The 24,351-nt window shown below is 39.4% G+C and overlaps 1 protein-coding gene across 2 annotated transcripts in view; it reads left to right on the forward strand.

Annotated features, from left to right (window-relative positions):
• The window catches only part of KLF12 (KLF transcription factor 12), a 269,928-nt gene that overhangs the window by 233,652 nt on the left and 11,925 nt on the right, over nucleotides 1–24,351 (forward strand). For both annotated transcript variants that reach the window (XM_063444691.1, XM_063444692.1), the window contains exon 5: nucleotides 9,793–9,950. In XM_063444691.1, coding sequence (XP_063300761.1) covers nucleotides 9,793–9,950 — 158 coding nt within the window. The remainder of the gene's footprint in view (nucleotides 1–9,792; nucleotides 9,951–24,351) is intronic.

The raw sequence follows: 24,351 nt of genomic DNA on the forward strand, positions 1-24,351 counted from the left end.
TATTGGCGCTATTGGACACCAGAGTGACCGTTACTAGAAACCTGGAATCTCTACAAAACGGTGAGTAATAGTAGTGATGCAGAAAAGCAAATAGCAAGAGAGGTGAGAACAGACAACAGCTCAATCAGCCTGCCCTTCGGTGGGTCCCTGCTCAAGCTGGTTTTAGCTCATCTAGTGCCATAACAGAGAGAACATATCTGAAGCATATCAGACTGGTCCAACCCATACGGGCAGTCCAGATTTGAAATGCCAGAAAGTTCCCTCTGCATGAGAGATACAGCAGCCTCAGATGATTGTTCTAACCTTGTAAGGTATCATCAGTGAGGTATAGCCAATATCCCTCTCAGCACCGTGAGCAAGGGGTCCACGTCTGGAATGCCCTTTAAACTTAAGGAGAGAAAAACAAGTAGTAAGAGCTCAATTAGTCTGCCCTTCGGTGGCTCCCCACTCAGATCTCAAGCTGGTTATAGCTCATTGAGTGCCATTACAGAGAGAACATATCTGAAGCATATCAGACTGGTCCCACCCACCCGGGCAGTCCAGATCCGAAATGCCAGTAAGTTCCCTCTGCACAAGAGATACAGCAACCCCAGACAATGTTTTTTTTTTTTTTGTAATAGTGATGCAGAACCTGGCTCCCAGAAATTTCAGACACCATAACCACTTCAATAGGTTGAAGTCCTTATGGTGCCTACAGTTTTTCTTTAACATTGGAGTCTCTTCCTTACAGAATAAGAGTAACTATTTTGGATACAGTGTTCAAAATTCAGCGCGAGAATACTGTTGGTCTAAGTTTTGAATTAAACGTTTGATCGTACTCCCCGGACTCATATACTTTGATGATTGTAAGCTCACCAACAGGGCCCTGTGCCATTTGTATTGGTCTGTTTATATTCTACTGCTCTCTACCCAATTCTACAGTGCTGCGGAATATGTTGGCACTTTATAAATGCTAGTGATAAAAATAAATAAAAATGATCCTTGGTTCCACAGGTGCTTTGTATTCAGTCCCGTGCAATATGCATTGACTGCAGTATGTTTCTGCTAAAATGTACAATGGAAAATTGTTTTTAAAGTTCAAATAACATTTTCAAGCCGTTGTGTATTGTAACTGTGAGAAGATAATTATGGATCTGCTTGCTAATTTATTTGATTTATGTAAATGGTTTTGGTGGAAGGTCCCACCGTACTGAATTATTACTCACAATAAAACAAAATGTTCAACAACCAAATTTCAGAGTCCATGAAAAATAACATTTTGATGGATTTTCAGAGTCTGCATTTACTAGTTTACACAACAGAAGCTCACCTTTTGCAGTTGCTTTTATGTAGATGTGATATCTGTTGCAATGATTTTGACTCGAATTGAAACAAGTATATTACATATAATTACTTTGGCTTTTATTGTGTGTTCTATAAAACAAAGGTGGCTATTTTTTTTTTGTATACGTGCATATTTCCATGATCACTTTTCTTGCTTTTCAAGAAATGTAGATAGTTTGCAAATCTAGAGCACCATCTACTGTTAACAAATTGTAAAGTTGGTAAAATTCTATTTGCTAATTTAGCTTTGCTTTGTATTGGGGAATGCAATTTGAATATTTGAAATATATATCATATGATGTCCTTGGAAAGTAGCGAACATTATTTCTCCAATAATTTGATATTACAGTATGTGATCTGCTATGAAAATGTGTGATTAATTGGTACCAAATAGAGTTCTGAGCTAGTGCAATCTATTATTTACTATTTTCCTGAATAAAGCAATCATGAGTTAATACGAAAACACGTGGTAGTGTGAACTAATGACAGGTACAGTCCTGAAATTATCCTATCACATCTGGAGATCAAAGATCCTAGGATTGTTAATGTGTATTGACATCATGAGCCAATGGAGTATTAATTATTAACGGAACACTGAGCACCATAACTCCTTTAGCTAAGTCATCATACTGATACCTATTTTTACGTATTGTAGCATTTGGGGTTATTCACTAGACTGAGAATTATTTAGAATTGAAAAGACAAGAGAAATTCAATTTTGTCAAAGTTTGTAAAGCTGGAAATACAGTTTCTGATTTCAGCAATTTTTACTTAAAACTTACTATCACTAGTTTCTTTTTACCTTGGCACATGCACACATTCTTTCCCTGTCTTGACTATGCATTGTGGACAAAATATATCAGTCAAACCTCTGTTTACTCTATGTTTATAGTTACTGAAAGTAGATGAGACTTGTGACAATATTTTTGCAACTGATTTTATTGTTTATTTGAAGTTTTTTCTGCACTTTTTCTTAGTGCGTGCATTACCAAATCATGTTATAATGAGAATAAAAAGGTCATATTAACAGTTTTTTTCTCAAAGACAGAATTTAACTTACAGTACTTTTACACGTAATAAGATAAGACATTGACCCTTAGCTTTGTTTATAACTCTTGAATTTCATTGTGTGTTACATGTGAAGATCCTGAGATTATTATCTTTACATTTCTAACTGACCTCTTCAATTGACGGTTGTAGAATAGTTGTGACTTTTTATGAAATAAAAAGACTTGTGTCATAATCACCCTCGTTGATTTTGAGTGGATATATTAAGCAGCCAATGTTATAGAACCTTTTCTTCATGTGAATATCTGGTTACAAAGCTATTACATAAGTGACTATTTCAGTTGGCAGCTCATTTGCGTTTTTACATGATTAACATGTATTATAATGTTTCTTTTTTTTTTCTTTTTTTTTATATATATTCTTTATTTTGGTTGTGCAGATAGTACATAAGTATCTGCATTGCCACAACAGCAATGGTAGGCATAATAATATATATAAGAAAACAGCACTTTTTAAGGAGTACATTTGGTCAGTAAGCGAGTCAGCCGTGTCTAGAAGTATAGTTTATCTGAGGATATGTCTCTCGAAATGTGAAATAGACGTGCGATATAATTTTAATAAGCAATAAAATCATGCTAACATTGAAAAGGTTAGGCGTATAAACTGACAGTATGGTCAAACAAGAAGGTAGAGTCAAAAATAAGTAGAGTTATCCTGTCTAGAACTGCAGCAGGGTATATCAGATGTAAGGCAATTAGTAAGCGTTAGACTTATGGTTTAAAGGTAGTGAGTGCATCATAGATTATACACTGGTCATTCTAAAGTCGGGATAGTAACTCATAGGTCTTTATGCCTGGGGTAACTGCTAGATTGAGTTGCACTCAGTGTTAGGAGCGTTACCGCGGGGTTTTGGTTAGTCATCAACAACAATGCACCGCAGGCCTCATAAGAGAGTAAAGCATAAAACTGGTCAAAATATATAGAGATCAGAATCATATATTGAAATCAAGATAGTTAGACAGTGGCCCTAGATTCGGCAGAGTGGTAGGCTGTGATTGGCGGAGAGGCCCCTTTCAACCTATGCCCAATATTGGGAAGCAGTAGGACCATGCTTGAGGGTTGGTGTCCCTTATCCCGGCTGTCAGGCTAAGTGGATTTTGTGGGGCTCCATGAGAAAAGTCGCTAGGATGAGTGTCCAGACCTGAGCAGACTCGCCCTCTCTTGGTTACTGGAAGGGTGGCTGACAGCCTCCCACTTCCCCTAGTCTGGGTTTTAGAGAGGTTGTTACATTTTGTACGTGGATCCTCTTGTGTTGGTTGGCAGGAACGTGGTCTCTCTGGCGCTCCGGATTACGGAGAGCTCTGAGGGTGGACGGGCGGTGGATCGGGTGACACTCCGAGTGTGCCTCCGGCCCTGAAGGGGAGTTAGCTTTTAGAGCTGCGGGCCACATTAGTGGTCTCATCACAGCAGGGATAAGTTGAGGTCGATTTTTCAATTCGGAGCCAGATGATGTCGGATTTGATTTCAAAGCACCTCTTCCATGTTCGGCCTCCCTGTGGGAGCTGCTTCCCGGCAGCCATCTTAGCTTCGTCTCGTGGCCGTCTGTAGAACTGTATTGTAGGCTAGCAGTGCCTGTTAAGTTTCTTTCCCAGTGGGGACTGGGATATCCCCCGCTGGCCCAGAGGTGGGGGATGACCGGGCTGTGTTCCGTTAGGAGTTTGGTAGGTTAGGTTAACCCAGCCGTGAGAGCAGCCGCCTCTCCCCGCAACAGGCTGGCAAACCTCTAGTCCTCAGCATCTCAATGTCCAGATAAGGTAAGTTTGGAAATGTGCTGTTCGAGCTTTTAGGTGGCAGACCACTTCAAGAGTAAGCTGTAACTTGAGTTAGCTTTGTTCAGCAAGTTTATAGTGTAAAATGCCAAGAGTTTGCTCGGTTTGTGAGGGAGCTACCGAGAAACATGTCTGGCCATTTTGGACGTCAGGCCCCGCCCCCTATAATGTTTATTTTTAGGCAACCATAAATTCTCATTAATGGTTCTCATCAGAATTTTCATGTGTTGCCCATTAATATATATACGTGATATGTGTCTGAGAAAACACGGTGCACAAAGTAATAACCCTACTTATATGCGACCTGTGTATGTACTGCTATTATGGATAACTTATTTTATTATGTTAGAACATGTCACAAAAAAAGTGTGCCCAAAGACCATTTTGAATGCACTCATCATTTTATGTAAGGTCATTTACAGCATTCTGGATATGGACAGATTTGGTGGAATGGTTCCAGATCTGAATTGACTTTCTTTATCCTTAGAGACATTTTGTGTATGCTTTGTATGTTTTCTGTACGTCTGTTGTCCATGACTTTGCTTGATTTTTAGTCCATTCACCACCTGTATGTCATGTTGAAATGTAAGAGAAGGTAGATTAGGAGTCCCCAATTTCCTTTTGGCTATTATTGTAATAAAATATAAATGTTCAACACAATCAAAATATATCAGAAACTACTTTGTCTAATAGTCAAGCCTGAAGTTGACAAATGTTTACAAATAGTATAGCTTCTGTTAGCTTCTGTCAGTTCTCTCAGCCATTGTTGGCAATGACTATGGAAAATAGGTATCTTCTTACACAATGTAAGATTTGGTCTATGTTGGATCCCACAATCTCTCGGGATTCTTCATAGACCTCCATACTATATTCTCACACAGGCACAAGAGTATTGGCATGGGCTCCTGGTGCATAATTTTGGGGATGGCACATCCCTCTCTGCATTTCTAGTAATGCAAGTTGTGATGTTGGCAGGCTTAAAGGGAAACTCCAGTGCCAGGAAAACGATCCGTTTTCCTGGCACTGGAGGGTCCCTCTCCCTCCCACCCCCCAATACCCAGTTGCTGAAGGGGTGAAAACCCCTTCAGTGACTTACCAGAGGCAGCGACAGGTCCCACGTCGGTGCTTCCTCCTCCCCCGCCACTCCTCCTTCTGCTTACGTCGGCCGGTGCATTAGCGCACCCCATAGGAAAGCATTGAAAATTAATTTCAATGCTTCCCTATGGGGAATAGAGCGACGCTGGAGGTCCTCAAAACCTGTGCTATGAAGCAGGAAGTTCCCTCTAGTGGCTGTCTAATAGACAGTCACTAGGGGAGGACTTAACCCTGCAAGGTAATTATTGCAGTTTTAAAAAAACTGCAATAATTACACTTGCAGGGTTAAGGGTAGTGGGAGTTGGCACCCAGACCACTCCAATGAGCAGAAGTGGTCTGGGTGCCTGGAGTGTCCCTTTAATGTAGTCATGCTCCAACAACATCTCGAGCATCCTACTTCCAATGTTCAAAGGAATGTAATCAGTTGGATTTAAGATTGGATTGAGATGAAAGAGATTGAAATGAGACCTAGGTGGAGGTCGAAGAAATTAATAAAAGCCTAAGGTAAGAAAAAGTACAGTGAGAGGTGCATGCGGTAACAATAGAGTAGGTTGAAATGTTACTGAAATGGAGGCAGGAGAAATTGAGGGGGGGGGCAGTGATTAATGAAGAGAAGTTTGGGTGGGCAGTGGTTGAAACAGCAAGTAAGAAGAGGCTGAAGGTAAAGGAAGGAATTTGGGGACTATAGATCACGGCATGAAAGATTAGGTTATTTGTTCATTATTTCTTTATATTGAGATGTTCTTTTTGGGTTTTGGGTTGTTGGCGTGCTCAGATCATTAATTTAGTTTCTTTGTTCAGGTCACTTTAATTTGTAGATAGTTCGAAAAACATCAACAAACATATAAAGTATCAAAACCACCCTACTTTTTTGGCTGTGTTGCAATAAGATCTGCTAACTGTGATAGTAGATGTTATTACGCAAGCATTTTATCATATAAAACCAAATTCTATTCCAATATACATTATTGCCTAAAGGGACACCGTAGGCACGCAGATCACTTCAGCTAACTGAAGTGGTCTGGGTGCTGTGTCCCTATCGCATTTAGTGCTGCAATATAAAACATGCATTTCCAGAGAATTTCCAGTTTACATTGCAGCTCTAAGTCTGCCATCAGTGGCTGTCTACCAAACAGCCACTAGAGGGCTTCCTGAATCGAAACCGAACTTTGGACCGTTATCTGATGCTGTATTGCTTGATTCAATGCTTTCCTATGGGGAAATCCTAATGCGAGCGCATTAGGTCTCCCCTGCCAGCTGACATCGGTGGAGAAGGAGCGTGGGCGGAATCTGTCCCAGCGCTGAGGGACATCAGCGCTGGATTCAGGTAAGTGACTGAAGGGGTTTTAACCCCTTTAGCCCCACAGGAGGGGCGATGCAAGGGAGGAGGGCACTGTAGCAACCTATAGTGCCAGGAAAAAAGGCTTTGTTTTCCTGGCACTATAGGATCCCTTAATATTTTGCCTATAACTCTATCACCACATAACATGTAAGATAGCACCATTACTAAATGTAGATGTTAAATATTCCCTTTCTGACTTCTCAAACCTCTGATAATATACCACAGTCATCACATATTTTGAAATCCCCTGCCCTATATGAATTAGACACCCTATACTGTTATCTGCGGAAATGTTTGTAAGACATTCATTAGTCCCAGTTCTATTGTAACATTGCTTTTCCTGTCCAATATATTACTAATTAATAAAACGTAATTTAGGGTGAAGTATGAAAAGAAGAAAGGATATGTTGAATTTTAGAATTAGGATGTTATTTATACATTTAGCTTTAGTCCTATGTATTATTAATATGGTCTCCTTGCTGCCTTAGGCAATGAGATATATATTTCAATAAAACGGAATTGCATTTTCAGACAGTTATTAGACATGAGTGACATAATGCCAGCTGTGCAACTACATTCCTGCTGACAGTGATGGATTTTGCCTAAGGAAAATATATGACATGCATTCTGAGGTTTTAGGCAGGAACTAGCCATGACTAACACATTACCTATAGGGCACCGCTGCTCTGTGTTCATGAGTAATGCTAAGTTGCCACCTGGCCTCTAACTGATCTGCTCATATAGCAATACTACAGGTAACGTAGAGTCAATAGCCAAAGCAACACAATGCCATGCATTTGGGCTTACCGATTAGGCATACCCCTGGGTCAGAGTTGTAAAAATGAAGCAATAAACAGGGACAATCCTTTGGTTTCTATGGTTGCCCACATGTTTGTTCTTTACATGTAACCCCTTTGTGTTTTAAAGGTTTCCACAATTCTGTGAATAGAATGTACGTTAAAACTGTCATTGACAATATCAGCCTCTGTGATAGAGATACTGCCAGCTTTCTCAATATGAGAGGACATCGATGATCAGGCATCAGCAGACATATTTGTACCTCTATACAAATGTTTTACTTGTAGACCAATAGCAGATACAGATAATAGTTTTTATTGGAATAAAATTCTATATCCATCTCTATGTTATTTATGGAACAGATTTACTTTAAGTGGATATACTGTACTTAAGTAGCCAAAATAGGTTATATGCTGCCACCTGCTGGAATTATACGTTATGTTCTTTCACAGAAACATTGTATCAAATAAAGTTATGTTTTGCCAGCCTTCCATCATTGTATGTTGATAATGATACTTACTTTTCATTCAATTGTAGTTCCACATTATTTGGCGTTATATTATAATACATGTAACACTGTGCTACTTGAAATGATGTGCTCCATTTAATCTCTGACACAATATAATCACAGTGACTGCTATGGGTTCTCCCATGGGTAGTTACAGTTACAATTATAACACTACGAATCGTTGCTCTAAAGTTGGTGTTTAACCCTTTATTTCCTAGACAAAGTGTTAAGGGGATTATATATAAAGAGTAATTCTGGGACCACGGTCTAAAAGTGGAGTAGTCACCATGGAAACCAATGGAATGTCCCTGGACATTGTATCACTTTTAGAACTTTGCCCCATAATTCTTCTTCATACATAACCTCGTAAGTGCACTAATTTTTTTTTAGCAAATTCAGTATATAATTGTGTTATTTCACACCAAAGCATGATTGTAAGAAGCTCTTTCTGCTTCGGCAATCTCACTGCCTTTGAATCACTGGCATCTTTGTAATATAACCAGAGGCAGCTGGTTTTAGTTGTTGGGGTGCTAGGCAGCTGCCAGCAGGAGAGAGAGTGAGGGAGGGATTCGAAGCATGGAGCCAGGGGAGGATTATTACAGATTGCAGGTGGAAAGTATTCAATGCATGGAGCTGGGGAGAGTTGCGTAAAACGTGAAGAGAGTCAAGTCTCTTTAATTGTTACACTGCGCAGCTGTCACTACCACAGAAAATATGTGCTATGGGCATTTTTAACTCTTCCACATCCCTGATCAGACCCTGGTGCTAGCAGCCTATAACAGCCCAGTAGGCAGGCCTGTGGATGTATTTGAAAGAACAGGTGGCCGTCAGACAGTGAATTAGGGTGATTTACACAACTTCTCATAGGATTTAATCAGATTTTTGGGCAAAGGTCCATATATGGTTATTTTTTTTTTTTTTTTACTCTCCCTAGCAGCAATACAGGAGCATAATAAGGGGGAGAGGAGGGAAACTGCAGTGTTAATAAGTAAATGGATATAAACAACAGTTGTTTGATCAAACAACACATTTCAAAGATGTAAGTTTACACAAAAAAGTTAAAAAACACAATAAAACGAAAAAAAAATGATATAGTTTAATTTGTTTATTGCTTGTTTTATTGCAACCAAAATGGTAGGGCACAACCCCAGCTGCCCCTACTGCCCATAACTAGAGTCTCATTTGCCCAATCCAGAAAAAATATGATATGAATCCAGAGTGTGATTCTGTATAGTGTGTGGATTGTCTTGGCCCTTTATGTCTAGGTATTTATAATGCAGATAATTTAGATGCCACAGACAATGCCAACAGACTCTTGGCTGGTTGCTTGGTATGTTCAAAGTCACGTAGATCCCTGGCTAGACTGACCGATCAATGAGGAGGTGCTAGCCTGTGTAACAAATGATTGAAATTAATATAGCCTACTGGTTGACTGTTCCTAAATTATATGGAAAAATGCATGCACAACTCACAAAATTGGCAGTGCCAGAATCACAATGCTGGATGGAGGGCAGTAAAGGCGGAGGACCAGTGCATAACTGGCTCTGCCCAAAAGGTGGCATACTCGCCCCATAAGGGGGCATGTTTGCCCACATTATGGGCAGGTCAGTCTGATGTCAATACTAATCACCATACTAATCATTTTAGCCCGCCCACTGAGGGTAGAACATGCAGAGAGCACTGTTTCCCAAAATTGGGACAGTTGGGATGCATGTGTATGTAAAACACGATGAACCTTTATTGATAGGATTTACAATGCCATTATTTCCTGGTATTCCTGTGCCAGAGTATACATGGCAAGTCTATTTAAATGTATAAAAATACTGAGAACTAATCATTCGCATTTCACAATTTTCTCAAAAATGTTCTCTGTTTATTTAATTTAACAGCTCAGTCTCACCGTTCAGTATTGAAAGCACAAGACGCCAGCGAAGGTCAGAGTCCCCAGACTCAAGAAGACGGAGAATACACAGGTGTGATTTTGAAGGATGTAACAAGGTCTATACAAAGAGCTCCCACCTGAAGGCACACAGAAGAACTCACACAGGTATGGTGCAGATTGGAAACATGGTATATAAAGGATGATTTTATTATCACCTCTTTACTTACTCTTCTCAACATGCACATAAATCACTTCAATTGGAACATTAACCATAAAAGATATTAGCATTGCTCATTTACATTGGAAAATATGGCATGTTCTGCTCATCGTCATCCTACTATTCATTATCACACTGTGGGACTATGCAATACCCCACAGATGGGGAAATAAATAAATGAGATACTGAAACACAACAATAAATTGTACTAACTACACAGACCAAGGTAATTAGCTCCATCCCAATCAACAGAAGCATTAATTATTAAAAAAAAACTGCAGTCTGTTCCGCTCTTGCCATAGACCCTATTTTTAGCTGAGATAGCATAGTCATCAGGAAATCTTTAATGCAACACTCATTCCTCTGCAAAAGCCGAAAGTATTATTTGTGGTACACACATGGAAAGATTAAATGAAGAGTCTTGTTAATCATTATTTCTTTTTGTTTCTTTTGAAATATTTGTGTCCCATTGAAAGTTGCTGGAACTCTACCGCAATAAAAACCTCCAAAGCAGCCTTACACACATATCAATGTTTATTATAAATCCTGTACAGAGTATTAAAATCCATGGAGACAAACTCACAACAAACTCACAACATTCTAAAATCTTGCATCCTATAAATCTTAACCCTTTGAACTTGCTGTTCTTGCTAAACAAGATAGCGTGAGGCTCCTTTGTTAACTGCTGAGTTGCACAATTGGATGTTTTCCAATTCCCAGTGTTGATAACCGGAGCCTCTTTCAATACATTTTCCATCTTATAGGATCCTGTGGATGTTTGTAAGTCAATTACTGTATTGTAAAATAATAGGGGTCCAGGCACTCCTTGGTTCAAGACAGGCACTTTATTGAGAACCACAACAGCAACATTTCGACCCCAAAGGGTCTTTGTCAAGCCCCTTTTGGGGTTGAAACGTTGCTATTGTGTTTTCTCAATAAAGTGCCTGTCTTGAACCAAGGAGTGCCTGGACCCCTATTATTTTACTAATGTTTGGAAATCTGGTGTTTGATTCCGGCTCAGCAAGCACCCTGGCTCAGATTTGTGGGAGTGAGTGCAGTTCCACATATACTATTCAATTACTGTATTGTGTCCGTCTGTCTTTCTTTCTGGTGAAACACATAATAATAAGTGAAGATAATGCAGATGTGTTAAGCAACTTATAAGCTCAGGTACATATAACTTATGCTTGATAGTAAATTACTGTGTTGCAAAAGTAGATTGGAAATGTGTACGGTGCCACACACCTTCACAGTAATTGGGAGATGGCTGCGACCTTTTAGCCAATGCTATTCAAATGCTTTGGGGAGGCACTGAACATGCATGTAACGTTAATGCTTGCAGATAAATCCTCCCCTCCCCCTGTGGTGCAGAAGGGGTTATATGTATAATGCTTTGCTATAAAGTTTAACATGATGCTGGATATCCTCATGCATAGCATGAGAACGTCCAGCGTCAGTTAGGCGGCCCAAATTTGTCTAATGATCAGAAGTCCCTCTAGTTTATTAAAAACTGCACAATTACTGTTGTTATGTTATTTTAATATTTTTAAATATTGGTTATTGAGTTTGCTGTAATGGGTGGAAGGTAGTAAGGAATTGGGGAATTTAGTTTTACACTAGTTAGAGCTGAAAAGTAACAAAAAAAGTTGTAAAAAGTTTTAAAAAGTTTCAGAAAGTATTAAAAAAGTAAAAAAACAACCCACAATGAGTAGGCACAGCTATAAAGGCATACTGCAACTTAAGCACGTCAGTGACACTTCGAAGTGCCCCCCAAAAGGTCCCATTATGAGATAAAATGTTACAAACTGTGTGAAAGTGGCAGTGGCTATGAAAGTAAAGATAGCCACCGGTATCCCTCGGGTTGCCCAGATATAGTTGGGACTAATGGGAAAATTTCCTGGGACCTGAACAACCCCTTACTAAACAAGGGGTATCATCTGTATATACACTGCTCAAAAAATAAAGAGAACACTTAAACAACACAATGTAACTCCAAGTCAATCACACTTCTGTGAAATCAAACTGCCCACTTAGGAAGCAACACTGAGTGACAATCAATTTCACATGCTGTTCTGCAAGTGGGATATACAGGTGGAAATTATAGGCAATTAGCAAGACACCCCCAATAAAGGAATGGTTCTGCAGGTGGTGACCACAGACCACTTCTCAGTTCCTATGCTTCCTGGCTGATGTTTTGGTTACTTTTGAATGCTGGTGGTGCTTTCACTCTAGTGGTAGCATGAGACAGTCTACAACCCACACAAGTGGCTCAGGTAGTGCAGCTCATCCAGGATGGCACATCAATGCGATCTGTGGCAAGAAGGTTTGCTGTGTCTGTCAGCGTAGGGTCCAGAGTATGGAGGCGCTACAAGGAGACAGGCCATGACATCAGGAGATGTGGAGGAGGCCGTAGGAGGGCAACAACCCAGCAGCAGGACCGCTACCTCTGCCTTTGTGCAAGGAGGAACAGGAGGAGCACTGCCAGAGCCCTGCAAAATGACCTCCAGCAGGGCACAAATGTGAATGTGTCTGCTCAAACGGTCAGAAACAGACTCAATAGTATGAGGGCCCGACGTCCACAGGTGGGGGTTGAGCTTACAGCCTAACACCGTGTAGGACATTTGTCATTTGCCAGAGAACACCAAGATTGGCAAATTCGCCACTGGTGCCCTGTGCTCTTCAAAGATGAAAGCAGGTTCACACTGAGCACATGTGACAGACGTGACAGAGTCTGGAGACGCCGTGGAGAACGTTCTGCTGCCTGCAACATCCTCCAGCATGATCAGTTTGGCAGTGGGTCAGTAATGGTGTGGGATGGCATTTCTTTGTGGGGCCGCACAGCCCTCCATGTGCTCGCCAGAGGTAGCCTGACTGCCATTAGGTACCGAAATGAGATCCTCAGACCCCTTGTGAGACCGTATGCTGGTGCGGTTTGCCCTGGGTTCCTCCTAATGCAAGACAATGCTAGACCTCATGTGGCTGGAGTGTGTCAGCAGTTCCTGCAAGATGAAGGCATTGATGCTATGGACTGGCCCGCCCGTTCCCCAGACCTGAATCCAATTGAGCACATCTGGGACATCATGTCTCGCTCTGTCCACCAACGTCACGTTGCACCACAGACTGTCCAGGAGTTGGAAGATGCTTTTGTCCAGGTCTGGGAAGAGATCCCTCAGAAGACCATCCGCCACCTCATCAGGAGCATGCACAGGCATTGTAGGGAGGTCATACAGGCACGTGGAGGCCACACACACTACTGAGCCTCATTTTGACTTGTTTTAAGGACATTACATCAAAGTTGGATCAGCCTGTAGTGTGTTTTCCACTTTAATTTTGAGTGTGACTCCAAATCCAGACCTCCATGGGTTGAAAATGTGATTTCCATTTTTTTATTTTTGTGTGATTTTGTTGTCAGCACATTCAACTATGTAAAGAACAAAGTATTTCAGAAGAATATTTAATTAATTCAGATCTAGAATGTGTTATTTTTGTGTTCCCTTTATTTTTTTGAGCAGTGTATATATATATATGCTTAAAATATTTCACTGCTTTGAGACTGTGTCCTGTGGCACTATCTGAAAAAGTTGTACAGGTTTCCCAAAAGCTCTAGCAGAACAAAATCTGAAAAAGGGGCAAACAGCTGCTCTCTGCTAAGAGGAACTGCTGGCTCTAAAGTACAAAGATAAAAAGGAGTTGTTCATCCTTACGACAATCAACGGTGAACACATTCGCACAGTCGCATTTTGCGGCAGACGGGAAACTAAACAGATGCCAGTCTGCATTAAGAATTATAACCAGCACATGAGGGAGTTGACCTCTCAGATCAATTGCTGCAACCATTTTTAATCATGTGGAAGACCAAGTTGTGGTATAAACATTTTGGCATTTATATAATGGAGAAAGCAACCCACAATGCCTTTATTCTATTCAAAAAGGCAAATGCTGAACTAAAGTGTATATTTCTTTTCCAGCTGGTTTCTAGGCTGCTCACTGAGTGCCATAGCGGGGAACCATAAGTGGAGCCTAGCAGCAGAAGAATTGAGACAGGTCTCTTCTGTTTCCGAATTAAAAAAAAAAACACCCCAAAAGAAAACCCTAGAAAAGATGCATGGTGTGTTACCAGAGGGTCATAAGAGCTGAAACCAGTTTTTACTGCACTTCATGTCCCTCTGAGCTGAGCCTTTGCATCGGTAACTGTTTTAGATATTTCCACACTCAAGGCGAATACGTTTTGGCATCTGAACGCAGTTGATTTATATATTTTTTGTTGTTCTTCTGTTTAAGCGTTAAAGATGCTGAGGACGTTCAGGGTCAAGGAGGCTGCTAAAGTTGTGACTGCAGATTCTGACTATTTTATTATTTAAAAAAAAATTAATTAATTAATTGGGGTGGGTGGTAGTTTATGGGAAAATAGTTTAGTGTTAGTTAGGGGTTAGTTAGGGGTTAAAAGACACATAAAAACCCCAAAAAACTAAAACAATTGGAAGCTCACTGCTGAGAAGGCTTACATAATTCTAACAGCAGACTTAGCTATTCATGTTTGCCTGATTTTGCAAGTCCCAACAGCATAAAGACATAATTCCCAGATAACTGGGTGCCCTTGGATAATTGTATGCAAAATATTCCTGCATGTTCAGATTTTGAATTGATGAGCTACCTATATGTAAAAATAGACATGGCTTTTAAGAGGTAATTTTCAATCATGAGCTTCTAAAATGCTCTAAAATGAGAAATAGGCAAAGCATCAACTTCGAAAAAATATGAAATTGGTGTGTCTCAAATTTTCCCTTTCAACATGTGGGATAGTTTGAATTAGCAGCCTGCTAAAATGCTCCAAAATGGGACATGGACACAGCGTCAAAATTCTTCTAATACTGAAGATTATATGTACAATGCATAGCTACCCGTGCTGCAGAACTGACAAAGACCAGCATTGATGAGAATGGCATTGGGACATAGAGGGTAACCGTCCAGGGTCTCATCAGACCGTATGGGTCTCCCAAACTTGATCATGTTCTTTATGGAGTTAAAGGGCTGCATGCAGTGCTGACTTTCAGCACTGCATGCAGCTTTTTAAAAATTATGTGGCACTAAAATAGCCACACCTGACAGAGAGGAGCCCCAGGTATCTATTTACACTTGGGTTTCCTGGTGTGATCAGGGATTTAACCATGCTTACACTAAATTGCTCTCTATGGGGAGCTAATTCCCCATTGAAAGAGCTGCATGCTGATCTCACTTTAAGCTCTGCATGCAACTCTCCTGTCAGTCTGGAGCCATTAAATAGACCCAACTCACAGAGGAGAGCCCCAAGTTTCTACTGATCATTGGTATTCCTGGTTTGAGTAGGGATTAAACCATGCTCACACCGCATTGTAACAATAGGAATTTAAATCCCAATTTGCATCGTTTACTTTGAGCTCTGCAAATATAGCATCGTCAGTCTGGGGCCACAAATGCTGGCCCAAGGTGACAGAGGGAAATCTGTCGAGCCAAATGATACCTTAGGTTCCCAGTTAATCAGCTGGAACAAATACTGCATGATGGAAATGTTGTGCGTCCTTAGGTAAAGGACCAGCATGATGGACAATTTATGTCAAATGTCCTTAGATGGTTAAGCTGCACTCATAATGCACGCAATAATGCACACACATTGTCAAAACTGTGATTTTTAAAAAAACGTATTAATAACAAATGAGAATTTATATATGAATATGTCACATCAAATTCAAGCCCTTTTTGGCCTTCAAAAAATAGTATATAATATGTGTTGGTGCAATAAAAAAGAAAAACACACATGGCTAAAATAATAAAAAAAAATAGCTTGTGTCCTTAAAGCGGCACTGTTATGCCGTACTTACCTTTTGCCAATCGCGTCCTCTTCTCTTTCTCTTTCCTACGCTGTCTTTCTAAATAAAAACATAAGACAAAATAGGGACAAAGTGGGCAGAGATACTACTGGATAGTGGTGTCAGTCCCCTCAGCTATCACTAGTGACAGCTGCATGGAATTGGTTATCTTTATCCTCCATGGACCTCAATGCTGTACTCTTGTGCATGTGCGAGAGTACACCAGTGATGTCGGCTACGGGCTCTGAAGCACCAAGAGCTGATGACGACCCTCTGGAAGGAGATGAAGGCACCCACGTGCTACAGGTTCAGGGAAGTAGAACTCACCTTTCCCTACCACCCTGGAACTTTTGCAAAGTTCCCAGATGGTGACAGTGCCACTTTAAGTGCAAGACAGGCTTCTGAAGATCGGTACTTAAAGTGTTGATTTTTTTTTTTTTTACACCCTGTCCAGCTGTGCACCGAAGATACATTGTGGCAAATGTGCATTATGGGAAAACAATGCCACTAGACCAAATGTCTGTAGAACCCTGAGATTGCATTATTTTCATTCAATTAAAGATTCACTTATATGTATTCTTCACATGACATTATTTTCTTTTGAAGACTAGGGTTGAGGCTAGGGCACTCCTAAAAAAAAAAGGCCACAGGCAGTGTGAGCAATTAGCCCCAGCTCACCTCTTTACAGTGGAGGAAAGAGATGTCTGATCTAGATGTGCTGCACCCACAAGTGGGACTTATCTCACGAAGTAAAGGAGAAAGTAAAAATGAATCTTAATATTTGAGAGTCTGAGTTATAAGCTGCTAGCTGCAGATTTATTTCTTTATTTTTAAATTGCTGCAGGTGCAAGCTCCTCTAAGCATAGAAACAAGGTACCTTTTGAAATTGAACTAAGTAGTTATGGTGCTTGTAATGACCTTTGAATGCAAGACATGGAGACTGGAATTACGTTTAACGCCACTAGATGGTGTAATAGAATAACATATACAGGAACTTAAAGAAAACACCAATTTAATCAGTTTGTGTTTGAATTCTAAAGCAATAGTTTTGCGTTTTTATTTGTTTGATCTTAATTTCTTTACATCATTGCTATTTTTACTTAAAACATCACACATGATTGGTTGGGCGCAAATGCTATAATGCCCCAGGTTATGTAGTAATTTTGAGGTTAGAAAATCCATGCCAACCCATGAAATGAATGTCTTAAAAGCTGCCCTCACGTGTCCTTGCTAGATGCCAGTTATTCATATGTTTGGTGAAAAATTAAAATGAAACAATGACTAGTTAAATGAGATACATACAGCTAGATAAAAGAAACCACAGCGCTTTCGTATGACTCTAACTTTTCATCTCTTCCTCATTCTTGTGTGATGCATTTTATAACCCTGGAGCCTTTTTAATGTAATTATGTTTTGTAATAAAAATTTGTTATTTATGGTCATGTTTTGTAACATTGATTTAATGCATTGCTTTGTACTATTTTCTCATTAAAACAGACTTACCAATCATTTGCCCATACATGTGACTTAATAAATATTCAATATATTAAGCTATGACTCATTAATACTAACGAGCACTGCTTCTGCATTTCTAAAAATGTGCACCATGTTGATGTTAACAAAATGATTCTAATATTTCAAAGTGGCAGAGGTTTGGGGATTTATTATATTCAAGAAGATAATTTTTGGTTATACTATATTCCAAGCAAGAATTGTCCAACCATGGTCATAGCAATTATTGTTCAAGAAAACCTAAAACAATAGGGTGAAATATATCTGCTTTGTGGGTTCTGTAAGGGAGATTCAGGGAAACTAAACTACAACTTGCCTGAATTTAAAAAATTGTAAAAGTACCCTAGTGGCACAATGGTGCAGTCTTCCATTCTTCTTATGTTAGGAGAGATATCAATCATGTAGACGACAAACATAGAATGGGTCAAGAAACACCCAACAGAAGATTACATTGGATAAAAAATAAGTTGGCCATGCACTTGCTGAATTCTGTTAATGTTAATATATGAGATGAGGGCATGTATTGGTTAAGTGGAATGTATTAGTAACCGAGTTGAGTGGTAGGTGTTCATGAACAAGAAAGTCCTTAGGGAGAGCTGAAAGGAAGGCAAAGTAGGGGAAATGTGTTCCAGAGGACTAGTGCTGTATACGAGAAGTCCTGCAATTTAGCATAGGAAGAGGTGACAATAGAAGATGCAAGGAGCAGGTCATTGTTAGATCTTATTATTACAAATGTGAACACTGCTTATTTAAGGAAAATCACAGCATTTTTTTAAATCTGTATGTCCCTGTTGGCTCTATGTGGATCATCTGTGGGACAATATTTCATCTGACTTTTATACAGTAAATGTGAGCTTATAGCAAAGATGGATTAAAGGGTAGCTTAGAGGAACAGAAGGAAGAAGAATTGTCAGGAATTCAAGGCTAATTCAAGGTGAGCTATACGTTTTAGACCAAATAACTGATTTGGAAGAATACTCTTTTTTTGTTTTTTTTTGTAGCAGATGAGTGAAAATGGTGGAGCTGATATAACGATAAGCATTTTGTATCATATAACAAGATATGCTGAAGAGGAAAATAAATGGCTTTGGAGAAAAGCCTACGACATGGTCCTTTTTTTTTTTTTTTTTATACGTTTTGTACTTGGTATATATCTGGTTGCTGTTTCAAAAACCTTTACAACTTCTGTATTGCATAAAAAAAAATGACTGTACATATTCTTCAAAAACTGAGATTTCCAAGCTAGAACTGATATGAGTAATATAGATAATAATATATGTTGATGCAGAGAGATTGAAAGAGCAATATAGAACATTTTATGATTGTTGAAATGTGACTATGAGCTGGATCTTAGTAAGATGTGTTGGATAAAATATAAGGTTTCTACATCATATATGATTAAAAGTAAAGAGTTGTAGGACTTAGATAACTATATCATATCTTCAATAAGTACTGGGATATGTGCGATGAAGAGTTTTGGACAATAGGTAAGTAGATTTTTTTATTTTTGATTACCAATGCTAGTTACACAAGGATTGCCACATCTTTTTTTTTTTACATTTGTTTAATATAAGATAAGAATTTATACACCATACACAAGGGATTTCTTAGTATAGTTATTTTAATGCCAGATCTTTGAAAAGGAATGTGAAGTCAAAGATGAAGTTGACATTGAAAAGGAATGTACACAATATGTCCCCAAAACACTAAAAGTATAAAAAAAAAACATACAAGATACTCTTTCCTGAATATCTGTACTAACAAACAGAATCATTGAATTGCTACTGTAAAACTACAGTTTTATACAACACACCACGTGAGAAGTCAAAAATCACGAAACAAAACAGAAAAGGGATCATCTTGAATGTATCTCTCCAGGTTTAATAATTTGATATTATCTATTATTCATTGCAAAAATGCTTAGTATAACCGCAATTGGAAAACATTTTTTAAAAAATCTCTTTCGTAGTCTCAGAAATTTAAAGTATCTTTGAAACCCTAACATTAAATGGACAGTTGTACATTTTTATTGGTCTTTAAAAAAAAAAAAAAAAAAAAAAAAACATAATAGTGTAAAAAAGTGTGTAACATGTCCATCTCTGGTTTCTTAGTTGGAAAAGCTAACTTTGTGTGTTAATCAAACACATTTTACTATATCCAATTGTCAAGGAACATGCAGTCAACTGTAAGGTAATAAAGATAAAAAGTGGTAGACATGTATTACTGTCCCTCAGGGTGCCCAGATATAAAGTATAGACTATTGAACGGTGAAAACCACAAGCGACCGATGTGGAATAGTCAGAATGAGTTAAGGTCAATGGATACCAGAAAGACAACAGGACAAGATGAAGACCCAAGTTCAGGAGAGCATAGGTCACAATGGCTGATGCAGAAGTCAAGTCAATAAATGAAGTAGCTACTACCAGGAATACATTTTTGGGCAAATAAACCACCACAGGGCAAAGAAGTGAGGACGCTAAGAGGATACATAGTCTGTAGCGGCATCCTATAGGTTTGCATCATTATCTTAATGCCAGAATGTGCGTTTACCATGATGCCAAAATGAGGCAAAGGTATGTGGCTCAGTATTATCACACATAATAAAGAAAGCATAAAGGACCTAAGCATTGTGACAGTCGTGTCATCTCTTTACCTTTAGAAATTGCTGCGAAAAATGGTTGCTCTTATTCAACCCCCCCATAATGAAGCTGCATCCTTACTTACGCAACCTGTAATACACAGGTTGAACATCACCACATAACAACTGTAGAAAACCAATAGGGAAGAGGAATAGGATTGCCTCAGTAATGTAGATAAGAGAGAAAATAAAATAATGAGTAGAATAGACTGAATGATAGAATACAAAGAAGAGAGAGAAGCGAAAAGAAACGAAGAAGGAAATTAAAAGGATTCATAATTTCTGAGAAAAATGAGGTCAGAGAGGAAGAGAGCTATAAGAGACTGCTTGCAATACGAACACATCACCAGCTTTTTCCAGAAAACAACAAAGGGGTATAATCAGCCCCTCATGGGTTTTGACCATTAATATTATGCTGCCAGTGAATGAACCACCAAATATTAAATGTAGCAAAGATACTCAATTTTCTGCAGCAGAGGAGCTCCGTGCAGAACTGTAAAACCCCTTCATTTATTTTCTCTATCTAGTTATATGGAGCAGTCTCTCTAATCTTTAGAAAATGGTGTTTAAAGACATATGTTAATTTCATCTTTTATTTTTGTGGTGAATATGTTATTGCTCTTCTGCAATGTAACCTTTCGACTTTGTGTGAAGACCACACAATAATAATATTTCAAGTTACATAGTTTAAATAGTCCACTCTACTTAAATACAGGACCCAATACACTTTCAACTGAAATGAATAACCACAGAGCTGTCATTTTTAGTCCTGCACAAAGCTGTAAAACATTATCTGTTGATCCAGTTACAGTCCCGAAAGTACTCACCCCAACTGGATAATTTTAGTAGCAATTAAAATGTCAATATTTTTTCTCTTTCAACCAGTGCTTCGAAATAGACTTTATCGAAAAGGGCAAATTATGACAGAATGAATTTCGCAAGTCTCAAATAAAAATGTGATTAGCACTAAGTGGCTTTGTATTTCTTACATTTGTGTATGTTTTCAATTTGCCATAATACTGGCACGTTGCAAGGGGTTTGTAACTTCTGTTTTCAAATGTGACAGTACTAGAGGAAATAATAACGTTTTCTATGTCCACATAGAGAAAGACCATGTCAATGTAATGGAAAGCAATGTTGCTACACATTGACTGAATAAAATGTCTTAGTTATGGAATGTTGCTGTTCCCACACTGATAAAAAAAAAATTTGGACTGCACCATAATTACAAGTTATTTAATTTAAAGTTGAAATGTTTTTCATTTTGAACACATTATTTGCGTCACTAAACATTTCTGTTTTATAGGTGAAGGGTTCCATGACTTTATTTAATGGAAGCCTTGTCCTAAGCTCACCTTTGCTGGGATCTCATCTTATAAAACTAGTTGTGAGAAAACAGTATTCACATAGTTTTCCTCATCGGTTAATATATGTATGCTCAGAGGTGTGTTTATGGTGGGAAAGGGAAAGCGTAGGGGTGCCAAAGATACAAGCAGTAGAAGAGCAGGATGGTAAAGGCTATCAACTTTTTTTTAAATTCATGCAGACATAGGGCTGACACCAGCCATTGTTGTTGTTCTGCTATCAGGGGGCCCCATAAGCCCCAATGAGTGGTTATACATTTACAGGCTAGCTGATGCCCATGCCACTTGTATTTTTTATGCTGAGGTATGGGTTGTGTGTTTGAGAGAGTTATTATGGCTGGCTTGAGTGTGAGGTGAGTGTTAATCTTGTTGTGGGCATTTGCTGGGATGGTTAAGGAACTACTATAGGCAACCAGACCACTTCAGATGACAGGTTTAGTTTTATCCCGGAAATCTGAAACATGTTATCATGTTATGATAGCAGAGTTAACACACCCCTAGTAGCTGTCTTCCCAACAGCCACTAGAGCCGCTTCCCCTGTGAGAACCAAGTCAGACTCAATTCTTAATCAAAAAATGCTTCTCATAGAGAGCATTTGATTCGAGCATTGCAGAGTTTTGCTGTAAATGTGCACTAGCCTCCTGTTGCTTTCCTATTGGGAAGCATTGAATTGGCTGAGATAATCAAGACTGATGAGGACAGCCAAGGAGGGGAAGCAGTAGGACAGCATGGCAATGGGGTTAAGGTAAGCAAATCCCTTTACTTACTTCAGTAGTGGGAGGAGGGTAAATAATCTTACTAGGCACTAGGACACCATATCATTTGGAATACATGTAGGTATTCCAAATGCTATAGTATTTCTTTAATGTTGCAGGGCCAGGGATTGGAGGGGATTAATGAGACTGTTAATGTAGTAAAATACTTGTAAAAGCATATGCAATAGCTGTACATGTTAACTCTTTCAGTGCTGCAGTGCCAACAGGTGCCATTCTCTACAGTACCACTGATATGATGACAAGTCAAAGTTCAAAAAGATTGATGGGGGCACACTGTAACACATTACCTTGTCATATACATCACTGCAGCCTCAAGCCCTCCCGTTACTAAGGGTTTTGCCACAATAACTTAGGGTCTTGGCAGCCAATAAGCCTTCCTTTTTTAAGTGGTTCCAAAGTCAAGTTTTAATGTGCATTTATGTTGCTGATCCCTCAGAAAATTAAGACACTACAAGTCTTAGTAGGAAAGTTATCCTAAGTGATGTCTAGAGAAAAAAAGTGTGGTATCTTTAAAAGACCCATATTGTGCCTTCCAAAAGAGCTTCAGACTTATTTCAAGGGAAACACTATTGGCTGATGAGTAATTAAAGTATTTAATAACTTTGTATTTACATTTTCATTGTCCCTCGTCTAGGGATTACAGTTTCCCCGTTCCCAGCAGGGTCAACGCCCCTGCTTGTGAAGTGCTAGACACTGGTTGCTGTCAACATATGAATCCTCTTGGATAATAACCCTAATATAGAATACATGAGAAGTGCTAATATTTGACTAATTCTAAATACTTCTTTATTCAGGGATCTGCATTTCTACATTTCTACAGTCAGGGCTGGCCCGTCCATAGACCGCACTGGAGCGGCGGCACTCTGACAGGGGCGACATTTTGCCGCCCCTGTCGTTATCTAATCTAATGGGGGAGCAGCATTTCATACATAGATCCTGGCAGCACAATGTCTTCGGCCGGCCCTTTCTACAGTTATACATTAAAGAAAAACAGATATTACTATAATCATTCAGAACAATGGTTAGTGATAAGTATAATCAAAGATTTACCTACATTTGTTTTTTCATCTTCAACAAAAATAGTTTGGTTAGATCGACACAATTAATTCTAACCACAGTATTCTAAAAGGCTGAATACATTGGCATAAAACGCATTTATTTCAACTCTATTTCATAAAAAGGCCATTAGCTTAAAACAATGTTTTTATAACTGTAGGGCAAACGGAATATTCAGTAATATTCATCATTCATGTTAAGTCGGTTTAATATGTTTAACTCCTTGGTTCTGGAACCGTGAATAAAAGTTTACATTTTGTTTTCCATAGAAAAGACATGTCTGATAACAGAATTTTACATCACTCAAAAACTGACCACATGTCTGTTCAGATATGCATCTACATCACTGCTCTTTCTTTTGCTAAAAACATATTTACTAGCATGAATTCCATTTCCAGTGATTGTTCATTTTTAAGTCTCAGCACATGCTTTGTAATTGGTATGCACATAGCACAGCTTTAAAGGGAAACTCCAGTGCCAGAAAAACGATCCGTTTTTCTGGCACTGGAGGGTCCCTCTCCCTCCCACCCACCAATCCCCGGTTACTGAAGGGGTGAAAACCCCTTCAGTCACTTACCTGGGACAGCGGCGATGTCCCTCGCCGCTGTCTCCGCCTCCGCGACGCTCCTCCTAGTGATTACGTCGGCCGGTGGGCGAGACTGATCTCGCTCACCGGCCGAGGAGACCTAATGCGCATGCGCGGAAATTCCGCGCATGCGCATTACGTCTCCCCATAGGAAAGCATTGAAAAATCATTTCAATGCTTTCCTATGGGGTTTTGAGCGACGCTGGAGGTCCTCACACAGCGTGAGGACGTCCAGCGACGCTCTAGCACAGGAAACCTGTGCTAGAACCCAGGAAGTGACCTCTAGTGGCTGTCTAATAGACAGCCACTAGAGGTGGAGTTAACCCTGCAATGTAAATATTGCAGTTTATGAAAAACTGCAATAATTACACTTGCAGGGTTAAGGGTAGTGGGAGTTGGCACCCAGACCACTCCAATGAGCAGAAGTGGTCTGGGTGCCTACAGTGTCCCTTTAATAGGGCTAGAAATCAACCTAAACTGCCCGGAGTGTAATAGATATTCACTTCATGTCACCCTGACCTAGATTTTTGTGCGGTGTTACACAACAATTCTGGTTGAAGTTATCTTCAGG

The sequence above is a fragment of the Pelobates fuscus genome, chromosome 1, assembly GCF_036172605.1.
Source record: "Pelobates fuscus isolate aPelFus1 chromosome 1, aPelFus1.pri, whole genome shotgun sequence".
Taxonomy (NCBI): Eukaryota; Metazoa; Chordata; class Amphibia; order Anura; family Pelobatidae; genus Pelobates; species Pelobates fuscus.